Source organism: Buteo buteo, chromosome 31 (assembly GCF_964188355.1).
Source record: "Buteo buteo chromosome 31, bButBut1.hap1.1, whole genome shotgun sequence".
NCBI classification, from domain to species: Eukaryota; Metazoa; Chordata; class Aves; order Accipitriformes; family Accipitridae; genus Buteo; species Buteo buteo.
The window spans coordinates 2,056,427-2,082,593 of NC_134201.1; the positions used below are offsets into that span (position 1 = coordinate 2,056,427).

General features: G+C 49.0%; 1 protein-coding gene across 1 annotated transcript; it reads left to right on the forward strand.

Moving 5' to 3' along the window:
* LOC142025995 (IgGFc-binding protein-like) lies at positions 1-24,685 on the forward strand. Its single transcript, XM_075018741.1, has 20 exons — positions 1-478; positions 1,161-1,224; positions 1,348-1,383; positions 1,748-1,878; positions 2,376-2,657; positions 3,790-3,927; positions 4,616-4,750; positions 4,919-5,159; positions 8,709-8,777; positions 9,810-11,057; positions 11,960-12,276; positions 12,927-13,257; positions 13,646-14,241; positions 15,530-16,094; positions 17,435-18,030; positions 18,924-19,497; positions 20,054-20,253; positions 20,947-21,327; positions 21,529-21,815; positions 24,147-24,685. Exons 2-20 carry the CDS (start codon positions 1,188-1,190, stop codon positions 24,202-24,204), a joined length of 6,222 nt encoding a protein of 2,073 aa, XP_074874842.1. The 5' UTR covers positions 1-478; positions 1,161-1,187; the 3' UTR covers positions 24,205-24,685.
* The last annotated feature ends 1,482 nt before the right edge of the window (positions 24,686-26,167 follow it).

The window sequence follows — 26,167 nt, forward strand, 5'->3', positions numbered from 1 at the left end:
ACCCTCTTTTTGCTCCCTGCAGGGGGAGCAACGGGGGAGGGGAATTGGTTTTTTTAATTTTTTTTCAGAGATTCATCAGAAATTATTCCCCTTACGGGAATTCCTGGGAACTGCTCATCTCCTTGCCAAAACCTTATCTGGGTTAAAAAAAAACCAAACAAACAAAAAAAAAAACCCCAACATCAGGAGGAGCCAAGTGTCTCCTGTGTCCCGAAATCTGCTTTTTCGGAAACCTCGAGGGGATTACGGATCCGCTTTGCTTTGATAGGCAGAAAGTTGGAGGATTCCACCGCGTTTACGGAGTGGGTTTTGGTTTTTTTTTTTTCGTGGCGGAGGGCGGGCAGGAGGGCTGCGTGTTAAAAGAAGGGGCAGGATGCGACAGAAAACCCATTTTTTTGGTGGCTGAGCTCGTGTCGGTGTCTCTTTTCTCCTCTTCCCACTTTTTCCCAGGGAAATCGGGACGCAGCGAGATAACGAGGTAAGAGATTTTTATCCCCGCTGCGAGCATCCGTCGCTCCCTTAAACCCTCTCGCTTGAAATTGCTTAAATTGCACAGATCCGAGCACTCGCTCTCCCTTCAAATGGCTTAAAATTGCACGAATCGAGCAGAAATTTTCCTGAAAAAAAAAAAAAAAATTCAGTGCAAAGGATTGTCCTGCTCCAGATCCGGAGTTTGTTCTGCAAAATGCACACGTGGGTGCTCAGCAAATCACCTCGTTCGCATTGTGCATCCTCTATCCTGCCTCAGTTTCTCTTTTTCCAGCCAGGAAAACACCTAGGTGGTTTTTGGTTTTTGTTTGGTTTTTTTTTTTTTACCAAACCCCTTCCAATTTATGCCTAGCTTTGCTCCGGGGGGTGATTCCCATAGGCAGGACCCCTGGGTTTGGTCCCCAGGTTGAGGCAAAAAAAGGGTTAAAATACACTCGGGAAATCTGATTTTTTCCCAACTTTCGGTCAGCAATGAAAAGAAAAACTTTCCTAGGCATGCAATTCTTTAAAAAAAAGTCCAAAATAATTCAACCCCAGCACGGCAAGGGGCAAAAATGCCATGAAAAGAGGTCAGGTGGTATTTTAATGAGAACCCTTTCACCTCCGGAGCATCTTTGGGCTGCTTCATCAGTTTGTTGGGTGTTTGTTTGGTTTTTTTTTAATTTTTACAGAATTTTGACAGTTTTGCAAGAGCTGGGATGAAGCCCTCTGTTGCTTTCCTGCTCCTGATGTTAGGTAGGTTTGGAAAAAAAAATAAATTAAAAAAATACAGTTTTTTTCTGAGAATGCTGCTAAATGGAAAACTCACGGGCGAGGGTTGTTCCTGGGTTAATATTCCACCTCCCGTCTTTTTTCCAGGAGCTGTGATGAACGTCCAACCGGCACAAGAAAAAGGTGGGTATTTGGGGTGCGGGGTCTTGCGTTAATACATGGTATTTCCACCCAAAATGGCGTCGTTTAGTTTGGGAAGCGAGAAGGGAGCAGAGCTTCCTCGTGGCTACGTCGTGGGTATATGAAAATCAAACGTTCTATTTTTTGCCCCGTTTGTCCTCAAATCGGTACCCCGTGCCATTCCCATGGGGCAATTCCCTTCAGCCCCACTGTCACCCCCAACCGTTGGACACCCAAGAGAAGTCAACGCCATTTTTAGGCAATTTGGTGCAAAGCGGTCCCGTTTAAAATCAGGAATCCCAAATCTGGCAGGCTTCACCCCAAAACGCATGAGGTCCCCAATACCTCAGCCTCTGCCTTCCCGCAGCATCCCTGCTCTACCCCTACGGTCCGGAGCAGCACGACCAGAAGAACCCCAAACTTGACGATGGGTCATCAAAGAAGGTCTCCCTCGCCGTGCCCTTCACCTTCTACGGCAAAGAGTACCGCACCCTTTACGTACGTGAGCCAAAATTCCACTTCTTCCTTGCGTGTCTCCATTTTCCAATTTCGCTCCCCTTTTGGGTTTTTTTTTGCTCCCTTTTCCACTTCATTTTGTCACTTGCCCCTCAACAAAAAATCTACCCGTCCATGGCATTGACGTGGTTCCCTTAATACGAGAGTATTTATTTTTTTTCTGGTGCATCAAAGCATCCTCGTATGGTTGGTGGGTCTTGGGAGGAGAACCACACCCTTCCGGAGCGGTGGTTGGGAGGTCCATGGCCAAGTTGAGGGTGTTATACCCCACCCCTCCCCTCGTTTTGCCAGAGCCGTAGATGCAATAACGACCTAAACACCTCCGATATGGTCGTAGAGATGCAGAAGTCAGTGGTGAGACCACATCTGCATCCCGTGTCCATCTCCAGGGTACCACAACCAAGTCAAGGCGTTGACCCCGTGGTAGGGTTCCAACACAGGTTGCCACCACCCCGGGCTCGACCCGGTGTCTTTTGCAGGTGAACAACAACGGTGTCATTTCCTTCGACACCCGGGTCAACCAATACACCCCCGACCCCTTCCCCCTGGCCGATGGACGCACCTTCGTGGCCCCATACTGGGCGGACGTGGACAACGTGAGGGGAGGGGATGTCTTCTACCGAGAGACCACTGACCCGACGCTGCTGGCACGCATCACCAAGGACATCAACCAATACTTCCCCAAGATCCCTTACACGGCCACGTGGGCTTTCGTGGCCACCTGGGACCACGTGGCCTACTACGGCTCCACCACCAATAAGGTAAGGGCCACGGTCATGACTTGATGGCCAGATAAGGTCACGCGCGTGAAAAATTAATTAATCCCACCCTGACTCGGTGCGAGACAAGCACGTGGCCACAGGCGGGCGCGTTTTGGAGAGCAAAGCGAATCACGGCCTCAAATCCGTCACCGATTCGGTGGCTGAAGATCTAGACAAGCCGAAACCAGAGCTCCGCCGCAGGTGCTCAATTGGTTGACCTTCGCAACCCATTCGTTCGCTCTCGCAACCCATGTGTTGGCCTTACGACCCGCTCGTTGGCTCTCGTGACCCACTTCTTGTCCTTATGACCCATTTGTTGGCCCTGCAACCCTTTTGTTGGCCTTACATTCCACTCGTTGGCCTTCACGACCCACTCGTTGGCCTTTGCGACCCACTCGTTGGCCTTCGTGACCCACTCATTGGCCTTCGCGACCCACTCGTTGGCCTTCATGACCCATTTGTTGACCTTCGCAACCCATTCGTTGGCCTTCGTGACCCACCTGTTGGCCTTCGCGACCCACTCGTTGGCCTTCATGACCCACTCGTTGGCCTTCGCGACCTATTTGTTGGTCTCATGACCCATTTGTCGGCTTTACAATCTATTTGATGGCCTTCAAGACCTCTTTCTTGGCCTTCACGTTCCATTCCTGGCCTTCACGACCCATTCGTTGGCCTTCATGACCCAGCCACTGGTCCTTGCCACCCATTCATGTGCCTTCATGACTTTGGAGGTGAGCGTGTGTCCTCTGGTCCCTCTGTCCTACCTGCCAGCCCTGCATGGATACACGAACCCCATGGAGCTCCCCAACTACCCTTTGTCATCCAGACATCACAAACTTTTACTCCCCAATTAATTCACATTTTTTTTTCTGTGTTGAAAGCCAGTTTTTCCACTACACTGTTCCTCTGGCCACCTTGTGCCGAGAAAGAGGTTGTGGTAGAGCACCAAAAGTACTCGTCTGAAGGTAGACACCAAAAAACCAACCCGATTGGGCCATACCTCACCAAGATAGCTTCCTTGCAACAGCTCCAGGCAAAGAGTCTACAGCCGCGTGCAGCCCTCAGGGTGAAATCCCATCCCTACCCGCTCATCCCACCACTGATGGTGTCATCTCCTCCTTCCTTTTTGCAGGGCAACACCTTCCAAGCCGTCCTGACCACCAACACCAAGACGTCCTTCATAATCCTCAACTATTGGGATATCCAGTGGACTACCGGGGCGGCAAGTGACGGTGACGCTGAAACGGGTCTCGGAGGCACCCCAGCCCACGTACGTGGGGTTGAAGGAAAAGCAGAGGGAAAAGGGACGAGCTGAGGAATGGGGGAGGACGTTGACCGGTAACGTTTTTTTGAGATAACACCAGATTTGCTGAAGGAAGGACTTTGGCCCACAACGTTTTTGGGGAAAAAAACCACTGAAGGTAGGACTTTGGCCGGTAATTTTTTTTGGTAGAAGACGATACCCAAGTTAGGTTGGCCCATAATGGTTTTGGGGGACGCCACCAAGTTCATCCAAGACTGGAAGTCGTCTTCTACCATTTTGGGGGGCAACAATGTCAACGCTAGGATGGTGAGGCACAATATTTTGGGGGCAAAACACCAGGTTCACTCATAGTAGGAGGTTGTCCCATACCGTCTTCTGGGGACAAAGATGATGAAGGTCAGAGATCGGCCCGTAACATTTTTGGGAGGACAACGCCAGGTTGGCCTGTCATGTTTTTGGGGATGACATCAGGTTCGCCGAAGGTCAGAGGTTGGCCCCGACACTTTTTGGTGACGAGAACATTGAAGATCGGATGTTGGCCCGTAACATTTTGGGGGGACACCACCAGGTTCCCTGAAGATTGGAGGTTGGCCCGTAACGATTTTTTGGGGGTCACCACCACCAACAGTAAGAGGTTGTCCCACTCCTGGGTGGGTTTAACCCTCTGAATCCTCCATTTTGACTCCTTTTCCAGGCCGGCTTCAACAGCGGAGATGAAACCAATTTCTACAACATCCCCGGTTCCCAGACCGATGCCATCATCAACATCACCAAGACCTCCAACGTCAACGTCCCAGGGCGTTGGGTCTTCCAAGTCGATGACTTTAAGGTGACGGGTGTCCCCACGGAGGTGCCCGAGGTGGCCAACAGCAACAACTGCTGGTTGTAGGTTGGGGTTTTGGGGTGGAAACCTAGGAAAAAAAAAAAAAAAAGGGAGATTTTGAGAATTGCTCAGAAAAGCGTTTCCTCCCCTTGAGTTCTTGGTTTCTCCCCGCAGATAAATCAAAGCGTCCAAGACGGAAGGACCGTCCCCATTGTCCCCGTCCCCATCATTCCCTGTCACACACGGATGGCGAGGTCGCCCAGCGGGACGTGTCGAGCGATAAAATTGGGATACGGGAGCAATAAAATTGCAGCTGTGACATGGCGGCTCTGGCGTCGTCTTCATTTCTCACGTGTGGCCGTGTGCTTTGAGGGGGTTTTGGACCAGGCGTGCATCAACTCATCTTTTTTTTTTGGCCTCTTTGTGCATTAATTTTTTTTTTGCACTCTATGTGCATGAATTTATGATTTTTCGCCTTTTGCATACACAAATATATGGGGGGGGGGGTCTGTATACACAAATTAATGGTTTATTGCCCTCTGTGTCCATGAATTTATGATTTTTTTTTTTATCATCACGCACGCTTTTATGACTTTTTGCCCTCTGCAGGCATAAATTTATGATTTTCTTTGCCCGTCTCTTCATAAATTTTTTATTTTTTTGCGCTCTATGGGCACAAATTTATGAATTTTTTACGTCTCTCCGTGCATTTATGATTTTTTTTATGTCTGTGTGCACAAATTTATGATTTATTGCCCTCTGTGGATGAATTTATTACTTTTTTCACTCTGCATATATTTATGGTTTTTTGCCTCTCTGTGTGTGTGAATTTATGATTTTTTTAATTCTAGCTGTACAGATTTATGAAGTTTTGCTTTCTGTTTGCACGAATTTATGATTTTTTTTCCCTCTGTGTGCACAAATGGCTGATTTTTGCCCTCTGTGTGCATAAATTTATCATTTTTTTGCCCTCTACGAGCACAGATTTATGATTTTTTTCACTCTATGTGCATGAAATATGTTTTTTGCAGGTGTGCATGATTTTTTTGTGCTCCGTGCACAACTTAATAATTTCTTGTACTCTATGTCATGCATTTATGATTTTTTTTTTCCCTCTTTTGCAGACAATGCCAAAAAATTATTTCCAAATGCTCTGGGCTCATTTTATTTGTAATAATGCTGGATTTTTTCTCCCATTTATGGGCATTTTCCTGCAGGGACGTGAGGTCAGGATTGCACCAAGAGCCCAAGTGACTAATTTTGGCGAAAAATACAAATTTTACGGGAAAAAAAATCACCTAAAACCCCACAAATTCAGGATTTTTTCCCTAAAGAGGAATATTTTCCATAAAGGGGAATTTTTTCCCCTAAAGAGAAAGTGTTTTTGCACAACGCACACGCGCACGATACGTGCACGCTGCACACGACACTTGGGGCGCCCACAACACGCTAGCGTGCGCAGCAGAACATGCGTGCACACAACACGCTACACACTAATGTGCATGACACACTTTTGCACATCAACACACAAGTGCACTACACACAACACATGCGTGCAACACAACCGTCAACACGCATGCACTACACACGACACGTGTGCAACACATGTCAACACACTAGGTGTGCACTACACACAACACGTGCATGCAACAACACAACACAACGCACACTAGGTGTGTGCATGTGCACAACACACATTTGCACAACACACAACACGTGTGCAACACGACTCGTGTGCAACGCAACACTCAACACACACTAAGTGTGCGCTACACACAACACACGTGCAGCACAACACGTCAACACAGACTAGGAGGGCACACTAGGTGTGACCACGTGCGCAACATGTGTGTGCAACACAACACGACACTTGCTCCGCGTGGCCACATGTGCACAACGCACATCTGCATACCACGCAACACAACACAAGCGTGCAACACAACACATGCGCAACACAACACATATGTGCAACACAACACTCAACGCACACGAGGTGTGCACACATGTGCACAACACACAAGCACACGACACACAACACCCCCCCCGCCTTGGTCTTATGTGACACAACACACACAATTTGGCACAAACACCCCCAAAATGTCGCACCCACAACACGCTCCAACATGACACAACACACAATTTGGCACAAACAGCCCCAAAATGTCGCACCCACAACACGCTCCAACACAACACAACACACAATTTGGCACAAACACCCCCAAAATGTCGCACCCACAACACGCTCCGACACGACACAACACACAACGTCACACCCCCCCCACCCCGGCCCTATTCGTCATCCCCCAAAAGGGACTTTTTTTGAAAAAAACCCCTTCCTCCTCCCCCTCTTTTTGCTTTTTTAGGGCCTTTTTTGGCCCACTAACGCACCCCGTTTCTGCAGAAAAATATCCCCACCCTTTTGTACCCCTCGCCCCCGCTTGTAATTTTGGGGCAATTTCAACCACACCGGCAAAAAAAAAATAAAAAAAAATCCCTATTTAGTAATTCAGACCTTTTTTGCCATTTGCATCAACCCCTGGCCCGGCTTTAATCAAAACAATGTTTTCTTCCCCATTTTCACCTTTTTTTCTCGCCAAAAATGATGTCAAAGCACTGGGTGGGTCGGTCCCTTGGGGCCGTCTGTATTTGTCTTTTTTTTTTTTCCCCCTTTTCTGCAAAAAATTATAAAGGGAGAAGCAGCAGTCGCCTGCCCCAGCATTGCTCTTGGCATTTGCATTGAGGATTTGAGGACAAAAACAGAGATTTTGGGGCCCGGATAAAAACCAGAGGCAGGTAAGGTTAAATATATATAAAAATAAATGTATTTATTTGCAGAAAAGAGCCTGAAGTGTGAAAGTAAGTCTGGAAATTCCTCAAATATCCCCCCAGCCTTGGGTTTTTTTAATGGTAGTAGCTGAATTTGACCATTTCTGGGGGGATTTTGGGGGGAAAAGGGGAGGAAGGGGGAAAAAGAGGGAAAAAGGGGAGGAAAGGGAAAAAGGGGGAAGAAAGGGAAAAGGAAAAAGGAGGAAAAAGAGAAAAAAGAGGGGATTTGGGGAGGAAAGAGAGAAAAGGGAAAAATGGGGCAAAAGGGAAAAATGGGAAATAGGGGAAAAAGGGGAAGAATGGGAAAAGGAAAAAAGAGGAAAAGGAGAAAAAGGGGATTTGGGGGAAAAGGGGGATTTGGGGGAAAGGAGAGAAAAGGGAAAAATGGGGCAAAATAAACAAGGGAAATAGGGGAAAAGGGGGAAGAATGGGAAAAGGAAAAAGGAGAAAAAGGGGATTTGGGGGAAAAGAGAAAAGGGAAAAATGGGGCAAAATAAACAAGGGAAATAGGGGAAAAGGGGGGAAAGGGAAAATGGAAAAAAGGGGGGAAAGGAGAAAAAAGAAAAAGAGAGGAAAGGGTAAAAAGGAAAAGAGGAAAAAGGAAAAAATGGGGAAAGGGGGGGAATAGGTAAAAAAGAGGGAGGAAAGGGGAAAAAAGCAAATATGCTCAGAGGGGAGTTGAATTTTTTTAAAATTTGTGAGGACCCAAATCTATCGTCCTGGGTCGGTTTCCATGGAGATGTGAAGTGATTGGGGGGATGGGGGGTGGTCCTTGGATGGGGGAGGGCACGTGTAAATGCCCCCCAAAAAAGCAGATTTTTGAACAGGTGTAAGTGCAATAAAATAATGACTTTGGGGATGAGTATGAGTGAAAAAAACCAGATTTTTGGGGGTGAGTGTGAGTGCAAAAACTAGAATTTGGGGGAAAGTGCAATAAAACACTTATTTTGTGGATGAATGCAAGGGCAAAACCCACAGATTTTGGGGGATGGATGCGAATTCGAATAGAATAAAATGTTAAATTTTGGGACATGTGCAAGCGCAATAAACCTCAGAATTTTGGGCCATGGGCAAACAGAAATGCATTTAAAAAAAAAAAAAAATCAGATAATTTGATCTTTTTCTTACCTTCATGCAGCCATGGATGGCAACCCGAGCCGGGGAAAAGTTGACGTGCTGCTGCGGGTCTGGACCGTCGTGTTATGGGGTGAGTTCAAACAGGATGGAGAAGTGCATCATAACCTGTAAAATTCACCCCCCAAAAACGTGAATTGCCTCAAAATAAGATTTTTCCAGTCCAAGAGGCCATATTTCGCACCCCAAAAGCTCATCTTTTGCCCGGGGAATTAATTGCTATTTCTTCAAATTGCTATTTCTTCAAATTCATAGTCCTCTTGATTGATACTCCTTTGAAATAATTTCTTCAATTCAATATTTTTTCAAATTGACAGGCCTTATTTCTCCAACTTGATAAGCCATCAAATCAACAGTCCATCAAAAGTCCATCAAATCAATAGTCCATCAAATCAATGTTAATTAAAATGGTTATTTCTCCAAAATAATATCCCGTCAAATCAATAGTCCATCAAATCAAAAGTCCATCAAATCAATGTTAATTAAAATGGTTATTTCTCTAAAATAATATCCCATCAAATCAATAGTCCATCAAATCAATGTTAATTAAAATGGTTATTTCTCCAAAATAATATCTCATCAAATCAATAGTCCATCAAATCAAAAGTCCGTCAAATAGTCCATCAAATCAATAGTCCATCAAATCAAAAGTCCATCAAATAGTCCATCAAATCAATAGTCCATCAAATCAACAGTCCGTCAAATCAGTATTCATTCAAATCAATGTTAATTAAAATGGTTATTTCTCCAAAATAATATCCCATCAAATCAAGAGTCCATCAAATCAAGAGTCTATCAAATCAATAGTCCATCAAATCAATGTTAATTAAAATGGTTATTTCTCCAAAATAATATCTCATCAAATCAAGAGTCCGTCAAATCAAAAGTCCTTCAAATCAATGTTAAATAAAATGGTTATTTCTCCAAAACAATATCCCGTCAAATCAATAGCCCACCACATCGCTATTCCTTACCCACCAAGATTAAATCGGGTGCCACCTCAAGCCCAACTTGAGTCTTGGTCCCCAGCTAGGGTTGCCCAATCCGACTTTATGGATGATGAAGGCGCTGATGGCAAATTCTCCTCTTCCTCGGGCTTTTCTAGGTGTTTTTTACTTGCTCAACGTCGCTGCGTCGGCTCCGCACCACCTGGGGGAAGACTTTGTGGTGGCCTACATGCAAAACGGTTTGCAGCAGACCCTCAACAGCGACTTCAAGCTGCTCATCACAGGTTATTCGCCCTTCACGTCTGTCACCATCTCCATGAAGAAGCCGGGCTTGAGGATGACGGTGCAGGCGACCACAGGCCAAACCATCCTGGTGAAGGTCCCACCTCAAGCGGAGATGGTGGGAAGTAAAACCTTTGACAACACGGTGGTGGTGAGGGCCAACAACGCCATCTCCTTGGTGATGGTCAACGAGAAACCCACCTCGGTTGACTCAGCCGTGGTCTACCCGGTGCACAACTGGGGCACAGAGTACCATGTCGTGACACCCAACGTGGGCACCGACCGCTATGGCGAGTTCGTGGTGGCCGCCTGGGACGAGCCCACCGTGGTTGACGTCCACCTCAAAGCCGCGGTGACCTACCAAGGCCGGTCTTACCCCCGGGGCTCAGTTCTCTCCATCAGACTGGAACCCTTCCAAGCAGCCCAACTCCAAAGCCCATCTGATATGTCCGGCACGAGGATCGTGGCGCAAAAACCCGTAGCCGTCTTCACTGGCCACACTTGCTTGGCCAGGTTCACCCACTGCGACCATTTGGTGGAGCAGCTCCAACCTGTTTCCAGCTGGGGCACCGCCTTCATCGTGCCGCCGTTGCCTTTCGAGACTCAGTCTGACATCGTCTACGTCTCCACCTCCCAGCCGACGCGCGTGGAGTCTCAACACGGGGTGACCAAGTCCGTTCGGGAGCTACGGCCCAGCCGGTCAACGCTCTACGGCCTCCAAGCCTTAAATACCTTGTACCTGTCTGCCAACGCTGGCATCCAGGTCATTTTTTTTGCCGACGGAGGTAATAAAGATGCCATCTCTTACGACCCGTTTTTTATGACCATCCCAGATGTCTCCAGCTACTGCCACTCCTACAAAATCTTTGCCCTGGAGGGTTACGATAATTACGCCCTGCTCATCGCCAAGACCTCGGAGACGTCCGGGTTGATGCTCAACAAAACGCCGTTGAGAAACGTCGCGTGGAAACCTGTCCCGGGCACCGATTACTCGTGGACCGGGCAGAGTTTGGGCGGTCATTTCGCCGTCCATACGGTGGAGCACAAGACGTCTCCCTTTGGGTTGCTCAGCGTAGGGATCCGGGAGCAAAAAGCCTACGGGTCGGCGGCTGTTTGCGACAGCGGTGAGTGTCCCGTGGCCACCTCCAGCCCCCTTAACCCCCTTTTCGCTTCCCTCCTGCAAGGTAAACCCACGGATTTTTAGGAGTCAAAATTTAGTCCTCCGAGCCGGGTGTCTATAACATCCCCTTTCCATCCCCATGGCTGATAAACGCGGAGCTTGCATCTAGAAAAGTATCTAAAATTAGCTGTTTTGAGCTGAAACTCAAGATTTTGTCTTGTAGCACAAAGATAGGCAGGTCTAAAAGGGGGTAATTAATCCAACATGGCTTTGGCCCATTTTAGGAGAGGGTACTACTTCTATAAATATAGCATCTATCAATAACCTATAGGGTAATAATCTGTAATTAAACAATCAACGAAAGGAGCCTCAAGTGATCAGCCCAGATGTTCAAATCTAAGCCTAAATTGGAAAAACCCACCTGGGTTAAATTTTATTCTATAAATTATCTGTAAATCAATGATCTGTAATTAAACAATCAATGAAATGAACCTCAAGCGATCAGGCCAGATGCTCAAGTCTAAGCTGAAGGGGGATAAACCCACCTGGGATAAATTTTAATCTGTAAATCAATAATCTGTAATTAAACAATCAATGAAAGGAGCCTCAAGTGATCAACACAGATGTTCAAGTCTAAGTTTAAGGTGGCTAAACCCACCTGGGATAAATTTTAATCTGTAAATTATCTGTAAATCAATCTTCTGTAACTAAACAATCAATGAAAGGAGCCTCAAGCGATCAACCCGGATGTTCAAGTCTAAGCTTAAGGTGGATAAACCCACCTAGGATAAATATTAATCTATAAATAATCTGTAAAAAAATCATCTGTAATTAAACAATCAATGAAAGGAGGTTCAAGCAATCAACCCAGATGTCCAAATAATCGTTGTGTGATTTTTTTTCCAGATCCCTGCCAGCTCGTCCAATGCCGCACGAAGGAGACGTGCAAGATGGAGAAGGGGGAGGCCATGTGCGTGCACGACTACATGGGAACCTGCATGGGGTCGCAGTCCCTGCAATACCACACCTTCGACGGGATGACCGTGGACATCCGGGGCGGTTGCACCTACACCATCGCCAAGTATTGCGGCAACGATCCCACCCTGGTGCCGTTCGTCGTGGAGGAGAAGAAGAGCGAAGGCGATTTTAAGGAGTGGTTGACCAACATCTACGTGTACTCCTACAACATCTCCATCCACATCGGAGAGGGAGGTAAAATCCAGGTAGGTTTTTCCAGGCCGTGGCGGCGTTATTCTGGAGAAAGCCTTTTGTGCCATGTGGAAGCGGATAAAACATTGTGGCGGGCGAGGTTGAAATTAAAAAATGAGGAGAACCACCAAAACCACGGAATATTGGGAAATTTTGCGTTACAAATCAAGACGTGGCAAAGGAGAGGGTGCTTTGCACCCGACTCGAGGTGTCTTTAATTAAAGCATGCTTGCTTTTTGGTTAGTGTCAAGAAAAAGGCAATTTTAAGGGCGCAACTCTACTGTAAGCCTGGATTTATCCATGGGGTCCGCTAGCCATGGAGATCTACTGCAAAAAGGGAGTCTAAGCGAGCCGTAAGTCTATTTTACAAGGTTAGACGAGGTTTCTCCCAGCCGTAGAATTCAGTGGTCTTAACTTAAACGAGATTTTAAGCTCCGAATTTGAAGGAGATGATGGTTTTCCCATGACACATTTGGGTTTTGATCTTTTCCCGCTAAAGCCTATTGCGTATCTACAGCAAAATGGCTGGTTTATGCTGATAATTGCTTCTTCCTGAAAGAAATTTCTCTTTCTGACTGTATCTAGATGCTTTTTGGGGGTTGTGAACTCTCAGCAAAGCCACCCCCCGATGAGATTTAACCCTTCTTTTTCTCCTTCCCCCAAGGTCAACAACAAACCCACCAGCCTACCAGCCACCCTGGAAGCGGGGAAGATCCAGATCTCCCAAAACGAGGGTCGGACCATCCTGCAAACGGATTTTGGGCTGCAGGTGACCTACGATGAAGACTGGGCCATAATGGTGGCGGTGCCCAGCAGTTATTTTGGGGGCACCTGCGGACTCTGCGGCAACTTCAACGAGGACTCGGAGGACGAGGTGACGCTTTCTGACGGTGCTCAGGCTTCCAGCGTGGAGGATTGGGCTGAGAGCTGGCGAGATCCCTCCTGCCAAGATGATTGTGAAGACCAGGAGACGCTGCAGGACACGGCAGGCTGCGGTGAGTTCAGATGGAAGGGGTCCCTAAATATTTTGGGGGAAAAAGAAGGGGATCCACACAGGGATCTGGCCACGGGTGCCCGAGAGCTGTTGCCCAGCCCACCAAGTTGATGCTTGTAGGCGTCAACTTAACCAACATCGGGGAAGGATTGTGTTGCTCTTTTCATGCCAAACCACCCCAAAATGCGCCTTACCTGACTTCAGACGTCCGTAACACACAGAATTAGGGGGGGGCAGGTTCCTGAGGGCCACGTCCTCGGAGTCTTGGTGAGTCTGGATCACTTTTGGGCATCAACTGACCCAACGTAGGAGCCTGACGTCCCTCTAAGGAAAGCGCTGAGCTCATCCCTTGTGTTGCCCTTTTTTTTTGAGACCTTCTTCTCCCACAGCTCAGAGATGCCCCCAAAACAGCCACTTCGAAGCCTGCGGCACGGCGTGCCCCCCCACCTGCGCCGACCCCAAAGCCCCCACGTCCTGCGGCGAGCCCTGCACGGCCGGCTGCCGGTGCAACGAGGGCTTCGTCCTCCACAACGACTCCTGCGTCCCGGCGGAGACCTGCGGTTGTTTCCACAACGGTCGCTCCTACAAGGTCCGGGAGGAATTTTGGGAGGATGGGAGTTGCCAGAGCCGGTGCCGATGCGAGGCAGGGGGGAAGGTGGCTTGCAAGAAGGCTGGGTGCAAAGCCCACGAGAAATGCGTCACGGTTGACGGCGTCCCCAAGTGCCAGGCGAACAAGTATTTTACCTGCATCGGGACGGGCGACCCTCACTACACGACCTTCGACGGGTTGAAATACGATTTCCAAGGGACTTGCATCTACCAGTTCGCGGCCCTCTGCACCCAGGACCCCAAACTGGTCCCCTTCACCGTCAAGGTGGAGAACAACAACCGGGGCAGCAAAGCCGTGTCCTTCACCAAAGCCGTCACGTTGGAGGTCTACGGCAACGTCATCAGCATGAGCCAGGAGCATCCGCGCAAGGTCAAGGTAGGACCTCGTGCAGCTTGCATCTAAACTGCTTATTTGCTATGTTTTCCCCCCAAATCACCCTTTTTTTCCTCATGCGCACCACTGTGGAAGCATCGGTTTCTGTCTACCATCTCCAGAGGGAGCCCTGAGCAGCTAGTTTGGATTTAAACACCTTATTTTTAAACACTTAAAGAAGTTCATATAAAAAAAAAAAGAAAAAAAAAAACCTACAATTTGTTTATGGTGTCCTAGAAACAGCCAATTTTCGCTCTGGCAGACTAAGCGAGTGAAAAATATCCATGAATAATAGCAAAAATACTTCCACATTCAAAAGCATCCACATCGCTTGACGTCTTCGGCTTCCTTTTTTTGCTCCCACGAGGCTTTCTGAGTTTATATTTCCTTTCTTCCTGACAGCTGCAGACTGACTCAATTAATTTGGGAAAGGTCCAATTCCTGCCTCGTTTTAGCCAAAGTGTTGCACAAAAGGGTTAGCTACAACTTTTCCTCTCTTTCTCTCGCTGAACAATAATATTTTCCACTTAACATAGAACCCCTCTCACTGAACAATAATATTTTCCACTTAATATAGAACCCTATGCCTGGAAATCCCCTTCATGCGAAAGGTTTTTGCAGAAACAGCCGAATCTCAAGCGATTTGCATTTTTTATGGAAATTCTCCTCATCTAAAGTGTTGACCAAAACCACACCAAACTTGACTAATTTGAATTTGCCCGGAAACTCTCCCCGTGCAAAGGGGTTTGCAAAAATGCCCAAATCTCAAGGGGTTTGCAAAAATGCCCAAATCTCAAGGGATTTGCATTGGTTTTACAGAAACACCCAAATCCTGAGTAATTTGAATTTGCCCGGAAATCCTCCCCGTGCAAAGGGGTTTGCAAAAATGCCCAAATCTCAAGGGGTTTGCAAAAATGCCCAAATCTCAAGGGATTTGCATTGGTTTTACAGAAACACCCAAATCCTGAGTAATTTGCATTTGCCTGGAAATCCACGGGTTTTGCAAAAACCCCCAAATCTCAAGCAATTTGCATTTTGTCCAGAAATTCTCCCCACGCAAAGTGTTGACCAAAACCACCCCAACCTCGACTGATTTGAATTTGCCCGGAAATTCTCCCCATGCAAAGGGGTTTGCAAAAATGCCCAAATCTCAAGGGATTCGCACTTGCACGGAAATCTTCCCCGCGCAAAAGGTTTTGCAAAAAAAACCCCAAAACTGCCCCAAAACTCAAGCGGGTTGCGTGAGCGGTTGGCTAACCGGTGCCACCGCCGCCCCCTCCACCTTCTCCAGGTCAACGGCGTCTTCGTGGAGCTCCCGTTCACCCAGAAGGACCAGTTCGAGCTCTACCACAGCGGCGTCCACGGCTTCGCCCGCACCGCCTTCGGCTTGCGGGTGAGCTTCGACTGGTACAGCTACGCCCGCGTCATCCTCCCCGAAGACTACGCCGGCGCCGTCTGCGGCCTCTGCGGCAACGCCAACCGCGACGCCGGCGACGACTTCATCACCCGCGACGGCAAACGGGCGGCGGATGAAATCCAGTTGGCCGATAGCTGGAAGGTGGGAGACGTCCCCGGTTGCTCAGCCGGTTGCGTGGGGGATTGCCCGGTGTGCGACGAGAAACAGAAACAGCTCTACCGCGGCGACGGCTATTGCGGGGTGATCGCCAAAACCGGGGGGCCCTTCCGGGCTTGCCACGACGTCATCGACCCCACGCCTTTCCTCGAGGATTGCGCTTTCGACGCCTGCCACTACAAAGGCCACCGGGACACCTTGTGCAAAGCCATCGCCGCCTACGTGACGGAATGCCAGAGCCGTGGCGTCAACGTGGAGCAGTGGAGGACGCCGTCCTTCTGCGGTGAGCGGGGCCAGAAGGGGATTCCCACCACCCCCACCCCCCACGCTTGGCCATAAAAATAAGTTTTTGAGCCCAACTGCCCGCTCTTGGCTTTGCTTAGAGCCAATGGAAACACAAAATGCTTCCAAAATCGGGTTTATTTGCCCTTTTTTCCAACATCGCCTAGCGATGCAATTAGCTTATCCTCTCGCTCCCCAGTGCCAAGGCCAAATGATGAGTTAACGTGCAAATATGGATGTGGGGAAATCCTCTCCAACTTGGTTCCAAAGCAAAATGAATTCCTTCCTTCATGCAATGGTGCGAAATAAACCCCCATTGCCTTCCAGGTTCTTCCTTGATGCAAGGGAGGGGAATGCAAAATCAGTCCCCGTCGCTCTTCAGAGCGATATTGATGCTCAACCACCCAAGATTTGTTCAGATTTGCACCCTAGGCTTTGGGCTGATGAAAGAATAGGATTTATCTGCCCCATTTTCAACCATTCCTTCCAGAAAAAATTATTTTATCCTCTCCCTCTACAGCCCCGAGGCCAAATGATGAGTTTAGATGCAAATATGGAGGCGGGAAAATTTCCTCCAACTCATCTCCAAAGCAAAATTTGTTCCTCCTTCATGCAATAGAGCAAAATAAATCAGTATTGCCCTCCGCGTTCCTCCTTCATGCAAGGAAGGGGAATGCAAAATAAATCCCTATTGCCTGCCATGTATTTTATTAATGCAAGGAAGGAGAATGCAAAATAAATCCCTGTTGCCCTCCACGTATTTTATTAATGCAAGGAAGGCGAATGCAAAATAAATCCCTGTTGCCGGACACGTATTTTATTAATGCAAGGGAGGGGAATGCAAAATAAGTCCCATTGCCCTACATGTATTTTATTAATGCAAGGAAGGGGAATGCAAAATAAATGCCCATTGCCCTCCATGTATTTCATTAATGCAAGGAAGGCGAATGCAAAATAAATCCTTGTTGCCCGCCACGTATTTTATTAATGCAAGAAAAGGCAAATGCAAAATAAATCCCTGTTGCCCTCCACGTATTTTATTAATGCAAGGAAGGGGAATGCAAAATTAATGCCCATTGCCCTACATGTATTTTATTAATGCAAGGAAGGGGAATGCAAAATAAATGCCCATTCCTCACTACATATTTCATTAATGCAAGGAAAGGGAATGCAAAATAAATCCCCTTCACCCTCCAGAGCGATATCGATGCTCCCCCACCAAGGACTTGCTTGCACCTGCCCCCCCCCAAACTCCATTGCAACGATGGAAATACCCACCCTGACGCTTCCAGCCGCAAATCCAAGCGGGGCTCCCTAATTTTTCTCCTCCGTTTCTCGCAGGTCCCTCCTGCCCCCCTCATTCTCACTACGAGCTCTGTGGCAGCAGCTGCCCGGCCACGTGCCGGGTCCGAGCCGTCCCCCCCGAGGGCTGCGCGTCGGTGCCGTGCACCGAAGGTTGCTTCTGCGACGGGGGCTTCGTCCTCAGCGGCGACGAATGCGTGCCGGCGGGCGAGTGCGGTTGCGAGCACCGGGACCGCTACTACAAGAAGGGGGAGGATTTCTACGCCTCGTGCCGGGAGAGGTGCCGTTGCAAAGCCAACGGGGCGGTGGAGTGCGAGGAGGTCTTCTGCAGCGCCCACGAGGAGTGTCGAGTAGAGGACGGGGTGCTGGGGTGTTACCCCGCCGGTTACGGGCGGTTGGTGGTCTCCGGCGACCCGCACTACGTGACGTTCGACGGGAGAGCCTTCGACCTCCAGGGGTCCTGCACCTACGTCTTGGCGCGGGTCTGCAAGCCGGAGAGGAGGCTGACGAATTTTTCGGTGGTTTTGGAGCACGACGTGGGCGGCCGGGGTAACGTGGCGCTGATGAAGAAGGTGGTCATCTCCATCCACGGGTACACGGTCGGCATAGAGAGGGGAAAGAAGTGGGAGGTGACGGTAAGTTGGGAGGGATCTCGCGCAGGCGAAATCCCTCGGCGCGGTCATCCGTGCAAAATCCCTCGTGTCCAAAATCCTTCGGTGCATGCATGCGTGGAAAATGGCCCGGTGTGTGCATGCAAAATCCGCCGGTGCATGCGTGGAAAATCCCCTGATCCAGAATTTAGGACGTCCGTGTCTGTCGGTGCAACATCCCCTGGTGCGCGCATGCAAAATCCACCAGTGCGTGCGTGGAAAATCCCCCAATCCAGAATTTGGGACGTCCATGTCCATCGGTGCAAAATCCGCCGGTGCATGCGTGGAAAATCCCCCGATCCAGAATTTGGGACGTCTGTGTCCGTCGGTGCAAAATCCGCCGGTGCATGCGTGGAAAATCCCCCGATCCAGAATTTGGGATGTCCGTGTCCTTCGGTGCCAAACCTCCCTGGTGCGCGCATGCAAAATCTGCCGGTGCATGCGTGGAAAATCCCCTGATCCAGAATTTGGGACATCCATGTCCGTTGGTGCAAAATCCACCGGTGCATGCGTGGAAAATCCCCTGATCCAGAATTTGGGACATTCCTATCCATCGGTGCGACATTTCCTGGTGCACGCGTGCAAAATCCACCGGTGCGTGCGTGGAAAATCCCCTGATCCAGAATTTGGGATGTCCATGTCCGTCGGTGCGACATCCCCTGGTGCGTGTGTGCAAAATCCCCTGATCCAGAATTTGGGACATCTGTGTCCGTCGATGCAAAATCCGCCGGTGCATGCGTGGAAAATCCCCTGATACAGAATTTGGGACATTCCTATCCATCAGTGCGACATCCCCTGGTGCGCGCGTGCGTGCGTGCCAAACCTCCCTGGCGCACGCGTGCGTGCAAACCCCTCCCCATCCTCTGTGCCCATCCCAGGTGGACGGGGAGCGCTACACGCTGCCGCTGGTGACGGAGGACAAGAAGCTACGGATCGGCCAAGAAGGCAACAATGTCGTCCTCCAGTCGGCCGCCGGGCTCCGGCTCCTCTACAACGTGGCCACCTACCTCCTCGTCACCATCCCCGATTCCTACCGGGGTCGCGTGTGTGGACTGGGGGGCAACTACAACGGGGACCCCGGTGACGATTTCCAGTTGCCCGGCGGTTCCCTGGCGCAGAGCACCGAGGAATTCGTCACCTCCTGGAAGACGCCGGTGAAGGACGGAGCGTGTACCGACGGCTGCCACGGCAAGGCTTGCCCCGCGTGCGACGCCGACGACGCTGCTCCCTACGGCGCCGGTGATTCCTGCGGGCTCATCCGGGATCCGGCGGGACCTTTCGGGTCGTGTCACCCACGGGTGAGCCCGGTGGAGTATTTCAACCATTGCGTCCACGACGTCTGCGTTGCCAACGGCGCGCGGGACGTCCTGTGCCAAAGCCTCCAAGCCTACGTCGCTGCTTGCCAAGCCGCTGGGGCCGAGATCGGCGGGTGGAGAACGACCACTTTTTGCCGTAAGTGCCACTTCAACTCCTGTTTTCCTCCAAAGTCACGTTTTTCCCCCAGAAAAAATCCTCCAATTTTGCCACGCTTGCAATTTTCTGCTTTTGAGGCAAACTCGCCTTCACTGTCTGGACCAAGACGACATACGAATGACCTGTGTAATATCACGCGAGGCTGCTTTTTGCTTAACTCCCCCCCCAAATCTATCAAATAGCCCAGAAATTATTTTTAAACCTCTCCCCAAAAAGCTCAATTTGGGGCTTCAATCACCTATTTCCCACCCAAAACCCCCCGGAAGAAAGAAACTCCAGCTTCCCACCTGCAAAACTCCAATGAGTTCGAGATGGACATCCCTCTACTTTGCCTCGAGGTGCTTAGTGCTACGCAAATGCTTTAACTTGGATGTTAAAAGCGGGATTCAATTGGCTTAACAACTTTTGGAGCCATCAGAGATGCCCAAGACCATTGGTCAGCCATGGGGATGCTCCATTGGGTGCGGGAAAAATGGTCATAATTTTTTGGGGGAGGTAATAATGGTACTTCTCTCTTTTTTTTTTTTCTTCCCAGCCCTCTCCTGCCCACCGCATAGTCACTATGAGCTCTGCACCCGTACCTGCGACTTCACCTGCGCCAGCCTATCCGTGCCAGCCCCGTGTAGCTGGACGTGCTTTGAGGGTTGCCAGTGCGATGACGGTTACCTCTTCGACGGAGAAGCCTGCGTGTCCCTGGAGCAGTGCGGCTGCGTGCACCAGGGACGGTATTTCAAGGTAAGGTTGACCATCGAGGCGGTTTTGGTGGAAATCAGGCTGAGGAAGGAATGTGGGGTGGGTTGTCCCATCTGGGTGATGCAACTGGTTTGGCAATTCGGTCTTCTAATGAGGTGGGTTGTCCTAATTAGATGATGGAACTGGTTTGTGGTCTCAGTCTTTGATGAGGTGGGTTGCCCCATTGATGGAACTGGTTTGTGGCCTCAATCTTTGATGAGAAGTTGGGTCGTCCCATTGAGTTGATGCAACTAACTTCGGGTCTCAATCTTCATTGAGGTAGGCTGCCCCATCTAGATGATGCAACAGGTTTGGGGACTCATTTGGTGAGGTTGGTTGTCCCATCTAGATGATGCACTGGATTTGGGGATTCCATCTTTGATGAGGTTGGTTGTCACGCTTAGTCAATGCAACCGGTTTTGGGACTCGACCTTCAATGAGGTGGGTTGCCACTTCATTTTAAGGACACACGTCTAAAATAATGCAATTAATAACATCCTAAAATGTGCATTTTGCTGTGCTGGACCCGGGGGGGAAAGGACAATTAGTCCACTGAGTTTCACAAATTCCACCAAATCCACCTCATGGTTTTTCTTCCTCTCTCTGGGATTTCTTCCCCGCTTGAAGGTGGGAAATTCCTCCCCAAATTTGGAGACGCTGCCCATGTGGATTAACCTCTGAGCTTTTCCTTTCCAGGCGGGCGAGACCATCATCTCCAGCAACTGCTCCAAGAAATGCAACTGCCACCTCTCCCAGGGACTCGTTTGTGAGGACACACGGTGTCCGCCGGACGAGGTCTGTGCCACGCGGGATGGGGTACAGCAGTGCGTCAAGCGGGAAGGCCAGTGCCGGGTCTCCCCGGGGGCCACCTTGACCACGTTTGACGGCGCCGGTGGAAAGCTCCTGGCCAGCGGCACCTACAAAGTGGCCGCCCTTTGCGACGAGCAGTCGCCCCACTGGTTCAAGGTGGTGGTGGATGTCAGCGAGTGCCGGGATGACAGCATCCCGGCTGCCGTGGCCGTCTTCATCTTCTTCCGCGAAGCTTTCATCACCGTGAATAACAACATGGAGGTGTGGGTAAGTCGAGGCAGGGCACGGGCAACCCTTGCGGATGAGCTAGTTGAGTAATTCAATTCAGACGTGGAATTGGTGTGGGATTTATCTCCTTCCCTTCGTCGCTCTTAGGCGTTCAACCCAACGATAACTTTGTGCCATACTATTTTTACGGGGCGGTCTTGGATATTTTTAACCCATTTTTGGCGTTTTGGCTCGCTGCAGGTGAATGGTCTTTTCACCCGCCTTCCAGCTGCGGTGTCGGAAGCCATCTCCTTGAGCACGGTGGCGGGGAACATCACCGTCTCCCATACGTCGGGGATGGACGTGGTCTTCAGCCCCAACGGGGAGGTGACGGTGACCGTAGGGGCCTCCTTGGTCAACCGGCTCTGCGCTCCCTGTGGCAACTTCAATGGTGACCCCAGCGATGACCTGAAGCTGCCTGATGGCCGGACCGTGAGGAACATCGCAGAGGTTGTCGATGCCTGGAAAGCCAGGGATTTTGCGGGATGGTGAGTGACCCCAAAAGACCCACCCTCCCCCCCAAACCAAACCATGGGTTGATATTTTTTTAAGTCTGGGCAAGCAAGAGGGTAGGGAACAACCTCCGTGGGGCATCGACGGGTTGGGCTTAGGCGGCATCCGGAAAGGACTTCTCCATCTTCTTTGGTTTCATCCACAGCGACTGACACACACAAACCCAAGGAAATTATTCTGGTAAGTGACTCTTGTCCTTCTTTGCTGTCACATCTCACACTACAAATGCTCCTGCAGCCCCACGGTTGGATAAGGCTTAGTTTGTTCGACCCTCCCTAATTAATTACCTGAATAATTGGGGGTTTCTGGCGCCTCAGCATGGGCTAGACTTATGAAGAGTAGACCCTCGATGCCTTAGCTTCGATGTTGGCCATCCCGTACGAAACGGCTGTCGACCAAAATCACGGCGCACAGGGAAGTTTTCTTTGTAGAAAGAAAAACTGAGCCGAGATCAAGCCAAAAAAAAAAATTAGTTCTTTGGTGTCTCATGGGATGCCTTCTACTTCGCTAAGCTGCTCGGGTTTGTCCCTGTGAGAAGCAGAGTCAAATATAGAGCGAGTGCTGAATTTAGACAGGTTTCACCGAGTATAGAATGGTCTTGCTGAATATAGGGTAATTTTGCCCAATATAAAATAATCTTGCTAAACACAGGGCTTTCTTGCAAAATAACAAGCCATTTTGCCGAATATAGGGCAACTTTGCCAAATATAGGGTGATCTTGCCAAATACAGTGCAATCTTGCCAAATACAGTGCAGTCTTGCCGAATATAGCGTGGTCCAGCTGAATATAGGACCATCGTGCCAAATATAGAGCAATCGTGCTGAATATAAGGTGATCTTGCTGAATATAAGTTGCTTTTGTTGAATATAAGTTGCTCTTGTTGAACAGATAGTGATTTTGCCAAATAATGAGTGATCTTCCCCAGTATAGAGCCTGTTTGCCAAATATAGAGCTGTTTTGCCCAATATAGAGCCTCTTTGCCCAACATAGAGCCATTTTGCCCACTATAGACCCATTTTGCCCAATTTAGAGCTTTTTTACTGAACCAATTTAGAGCCATTTTGCCCACTATAGAGCCATTTTACTGAACCAATATAGAGCCATTTTGCCCAATATAGAGCTGTTTTGCCCAAATTAGAGCCTTTTTTCCCAATTTAGAACCATTTTACTGAACCAATATAGAGCCATTTTGCCCTATATAGAGCCATTTTGCCCAAATTAGAGCCATTTTGCCCACTATAGAAACATTTTGCCCACTATAGAGCCATTTTACTGAACCAATATAGAGCCATTTTGCCCAATATAGAGCCATTTTGCCCAATTTAGAGTCATTTTGACCAATTTAGAGCTATTTTACTGAACCAATATAGAGCCATTTTGCCCAAATTAGAGCCATTTTGTCCACTATAGAGCCATTTTACTGAACCAATATAGAGCCATTTTGCCCAATATAGAGCCTTTTTGCCCAATATAGAGCTTTTTGCCCAATATAGAGCCTTTTTGCCCACTATAGAGCCATTTTGCCCACTATAGAGCCATTTTACTGAACCAATTTAGAGCCATTTTGCCCACTATAGAGCCAATTTGCCCACTATAGACCCATTTTGCCCAATATAGAGCCATTTTGCTCACTATAGAGCCATTTTGCTCACTATTGAGCCATTTTACTGAACCAATATAGAACCATTTTGCCCAATATAGAGCCGTTTTGCCCAATATAGAGCCATTTTGCCCAAATTAGAGCCATTTTACTGAACACAAAGCAACCCCAAAGCCACCACTACAGGGCAACGAAGATCTCCCCAACGTCCATCCCACCTCCACCTTCCGCTTGCTTCCCCGCACACCTCACCCTTGTGCCCCCCCCACCTTCCCCAGCCCCTCCGCATCACTCTGCCTGTCCTGCATGGCACCTCCGCACCACCGCCTAATGCCAAAACGTGCCGTAACCCAACCATTTAACCCTCGCTTCCCCTCTGCTGCTGGCTACGAGGATGCTCCCGATGGAAATCGGACAAGGTCACAACAACAGGGTGGTGGGTGGGGAGTTAACTGCAATTTTTTGGCAACATCCATGACGTGGTAGACGAAGCCAACAACGCCGCCAGGCTTGGAAATTTTTTGAGCGCAATCCCACACCCAAGGGCAAGACCTGCCCCATAAAACTGCGGTGGCGCTGAGCAAAACTCACCTTTCGGGAAGGGGAAGACGCAACGTTCTGCGATGAGGAGGGTGAGGAAGGGCTGTTGGTTCCTCTTCAAAGGGGGGGTTGCCCTGACGGCTGCCCGCGTTTCGTCTCTTTCAGCCGCGCCTCCAACCTCGTGCGGATGGAAGTGGAAGCCCCCGTCTACCCTATGCAGTAGGCGAAACCACGCGGGGGGGGGACTGACACGAGAGGACCACGTCCCGCACTTCTTGTAAATACTTCTTTGGAGGTTTTCACGCCTCTAGAGGCACAAACTGGCGTCTCAGGTTGAGTTTCTGCAAGCGCAGAAGGAAAACCGGCACTGAGCTATGATGGGCGCCTACAGCAGGTGGCACGGCCTCAAATACCTGCAAAAAAAAAGGGCAAAACGCTTGATCTGGCCTCAAATAGTGAGGGAAAAAAGGTGTATTTTAAAGACCTGATCTACTTCAGGTAGAGGGCAAAGGCGAGATGACCCATCTGCACCGGAGTGGCCTGAAGGAAAGCGAGAGAAACGCCTCAAGCCGAAATAAACATAAAATTGAGATCCGCAGACCCAAATCCTAGCCTTTTTTTCTCCAGAAATGCACTATTCCCTTTGACTGTTTTCAGTATAATACTGCCTGCTGTTGGGTAATTCAATAAACCCTTTTTACGAAGTTTTTTTCTTGTGGGTTTGGGGGGGGGTTGCTTTGTAAATTCTGGGGTGGGGGTGGGGGAAATGGGAATTGTCTTCTCTGTTTCCACTGTTGGTGGGGAAACACCCCGACATTGTTCCTCTGGGGAAACACCTCAGTGTGGTTTCCCACAGTGAAATGTGTCTTGCCGTGGGGAAAGAGGTCACCCGACGTGTCTCCCATGGTCAAACAACCCAATGTGGCTTCCCCACTCAAACAACCCACCCAACGCGTCTTCCCATGGTCAAACAACCCACCCAACGTGTCTTCCCATGGTCAACCCACCCAACGTGGCTTCCCCAGTCAAACAACCCACCCAACGTGTTTTCCCATGGTCAAACAACCCAACGTGGTTTCCACGGTCAAACAACCCACCCAACGTGTCTTCCCATGGTCAAACAACCCAACGTGGTTTCCACGGTCAAACAACCCACCCAACATGGCTTCCCACGGTCAAACAACCCCACGTGTCTTCCCACAGTCAAACAACCCACCCAACACGGTGAAACACGGTGATTTTCCACCCCGACATATTTCCCGTGGTGAAATACCCCAAATTATTTCCAACTTGAGGGTACGGCTGAATTACCGGGGGGACTAAACCTTTCCAGAGGCGACACAAACACAACCCCAGCTCTTGCGTTACTTCACACAGGGCGATCGCAATAGGCTGAGTAATTGAAAAAAAATAAAGAATAATGAACAATTTGGGACAAAACGAGAATTGCCTGCTCGAGAAGTAAATTCTTGGGCTCATCGAAGGCAGAAACTCGCTCGAGTTGACGGCAGCCATGTGCACGCGTCCCTGTGCATCCACTGTCCCTCTTTCTGGGCAGGTTTTTTTTTAATATAATACATCAATACTTCCATTTTTGAAACATAAATTAGAGGAAAAAATAATAATAATAATAAAAAAAAAAATGACCCAGCTGTTTCCCGCAAAGTCTATGCAAGGTCATTCTATTTCCACAGAAAATTTTCCTGTCATCAACTCAGCAGGAAAACGCTGACATCGGCAGCTGCTCAACTTCTGGAATATTTCACTTGACGTGAGAAACCCACAATAATGAGGGAGTTTGTGTGATCCCACCTGACCGGAGAAATCTGGGGAATATCCTGAAGGGATTAATGTCAAAGAATCCCCCCTGCAATTAATTAAAATAAATCCCAAAGCAATTAAAACGAATCGCAAAGCAATTAGAACGATTCCCAAAGCAATTACAACCCCCTGGAATGTTTATAAAAAAATCCGAAGTATTTATAATATCTCCAAGTGATGATAAAGTAAGTCCAAAGAAATTAGTCGTTATCTCAAAGCATTTATAATAAATCCCAAAGCGATCATGGCAAACCCCCAAAGTATTTCCAAATCATTCCAAATGAGTTCTAGCAATTAAAGCAAAATCCCAAAGCAATTAAAGGAAATCCCAGAGGAATTAAAAGAAATCCCAAAGCAATTAAAGC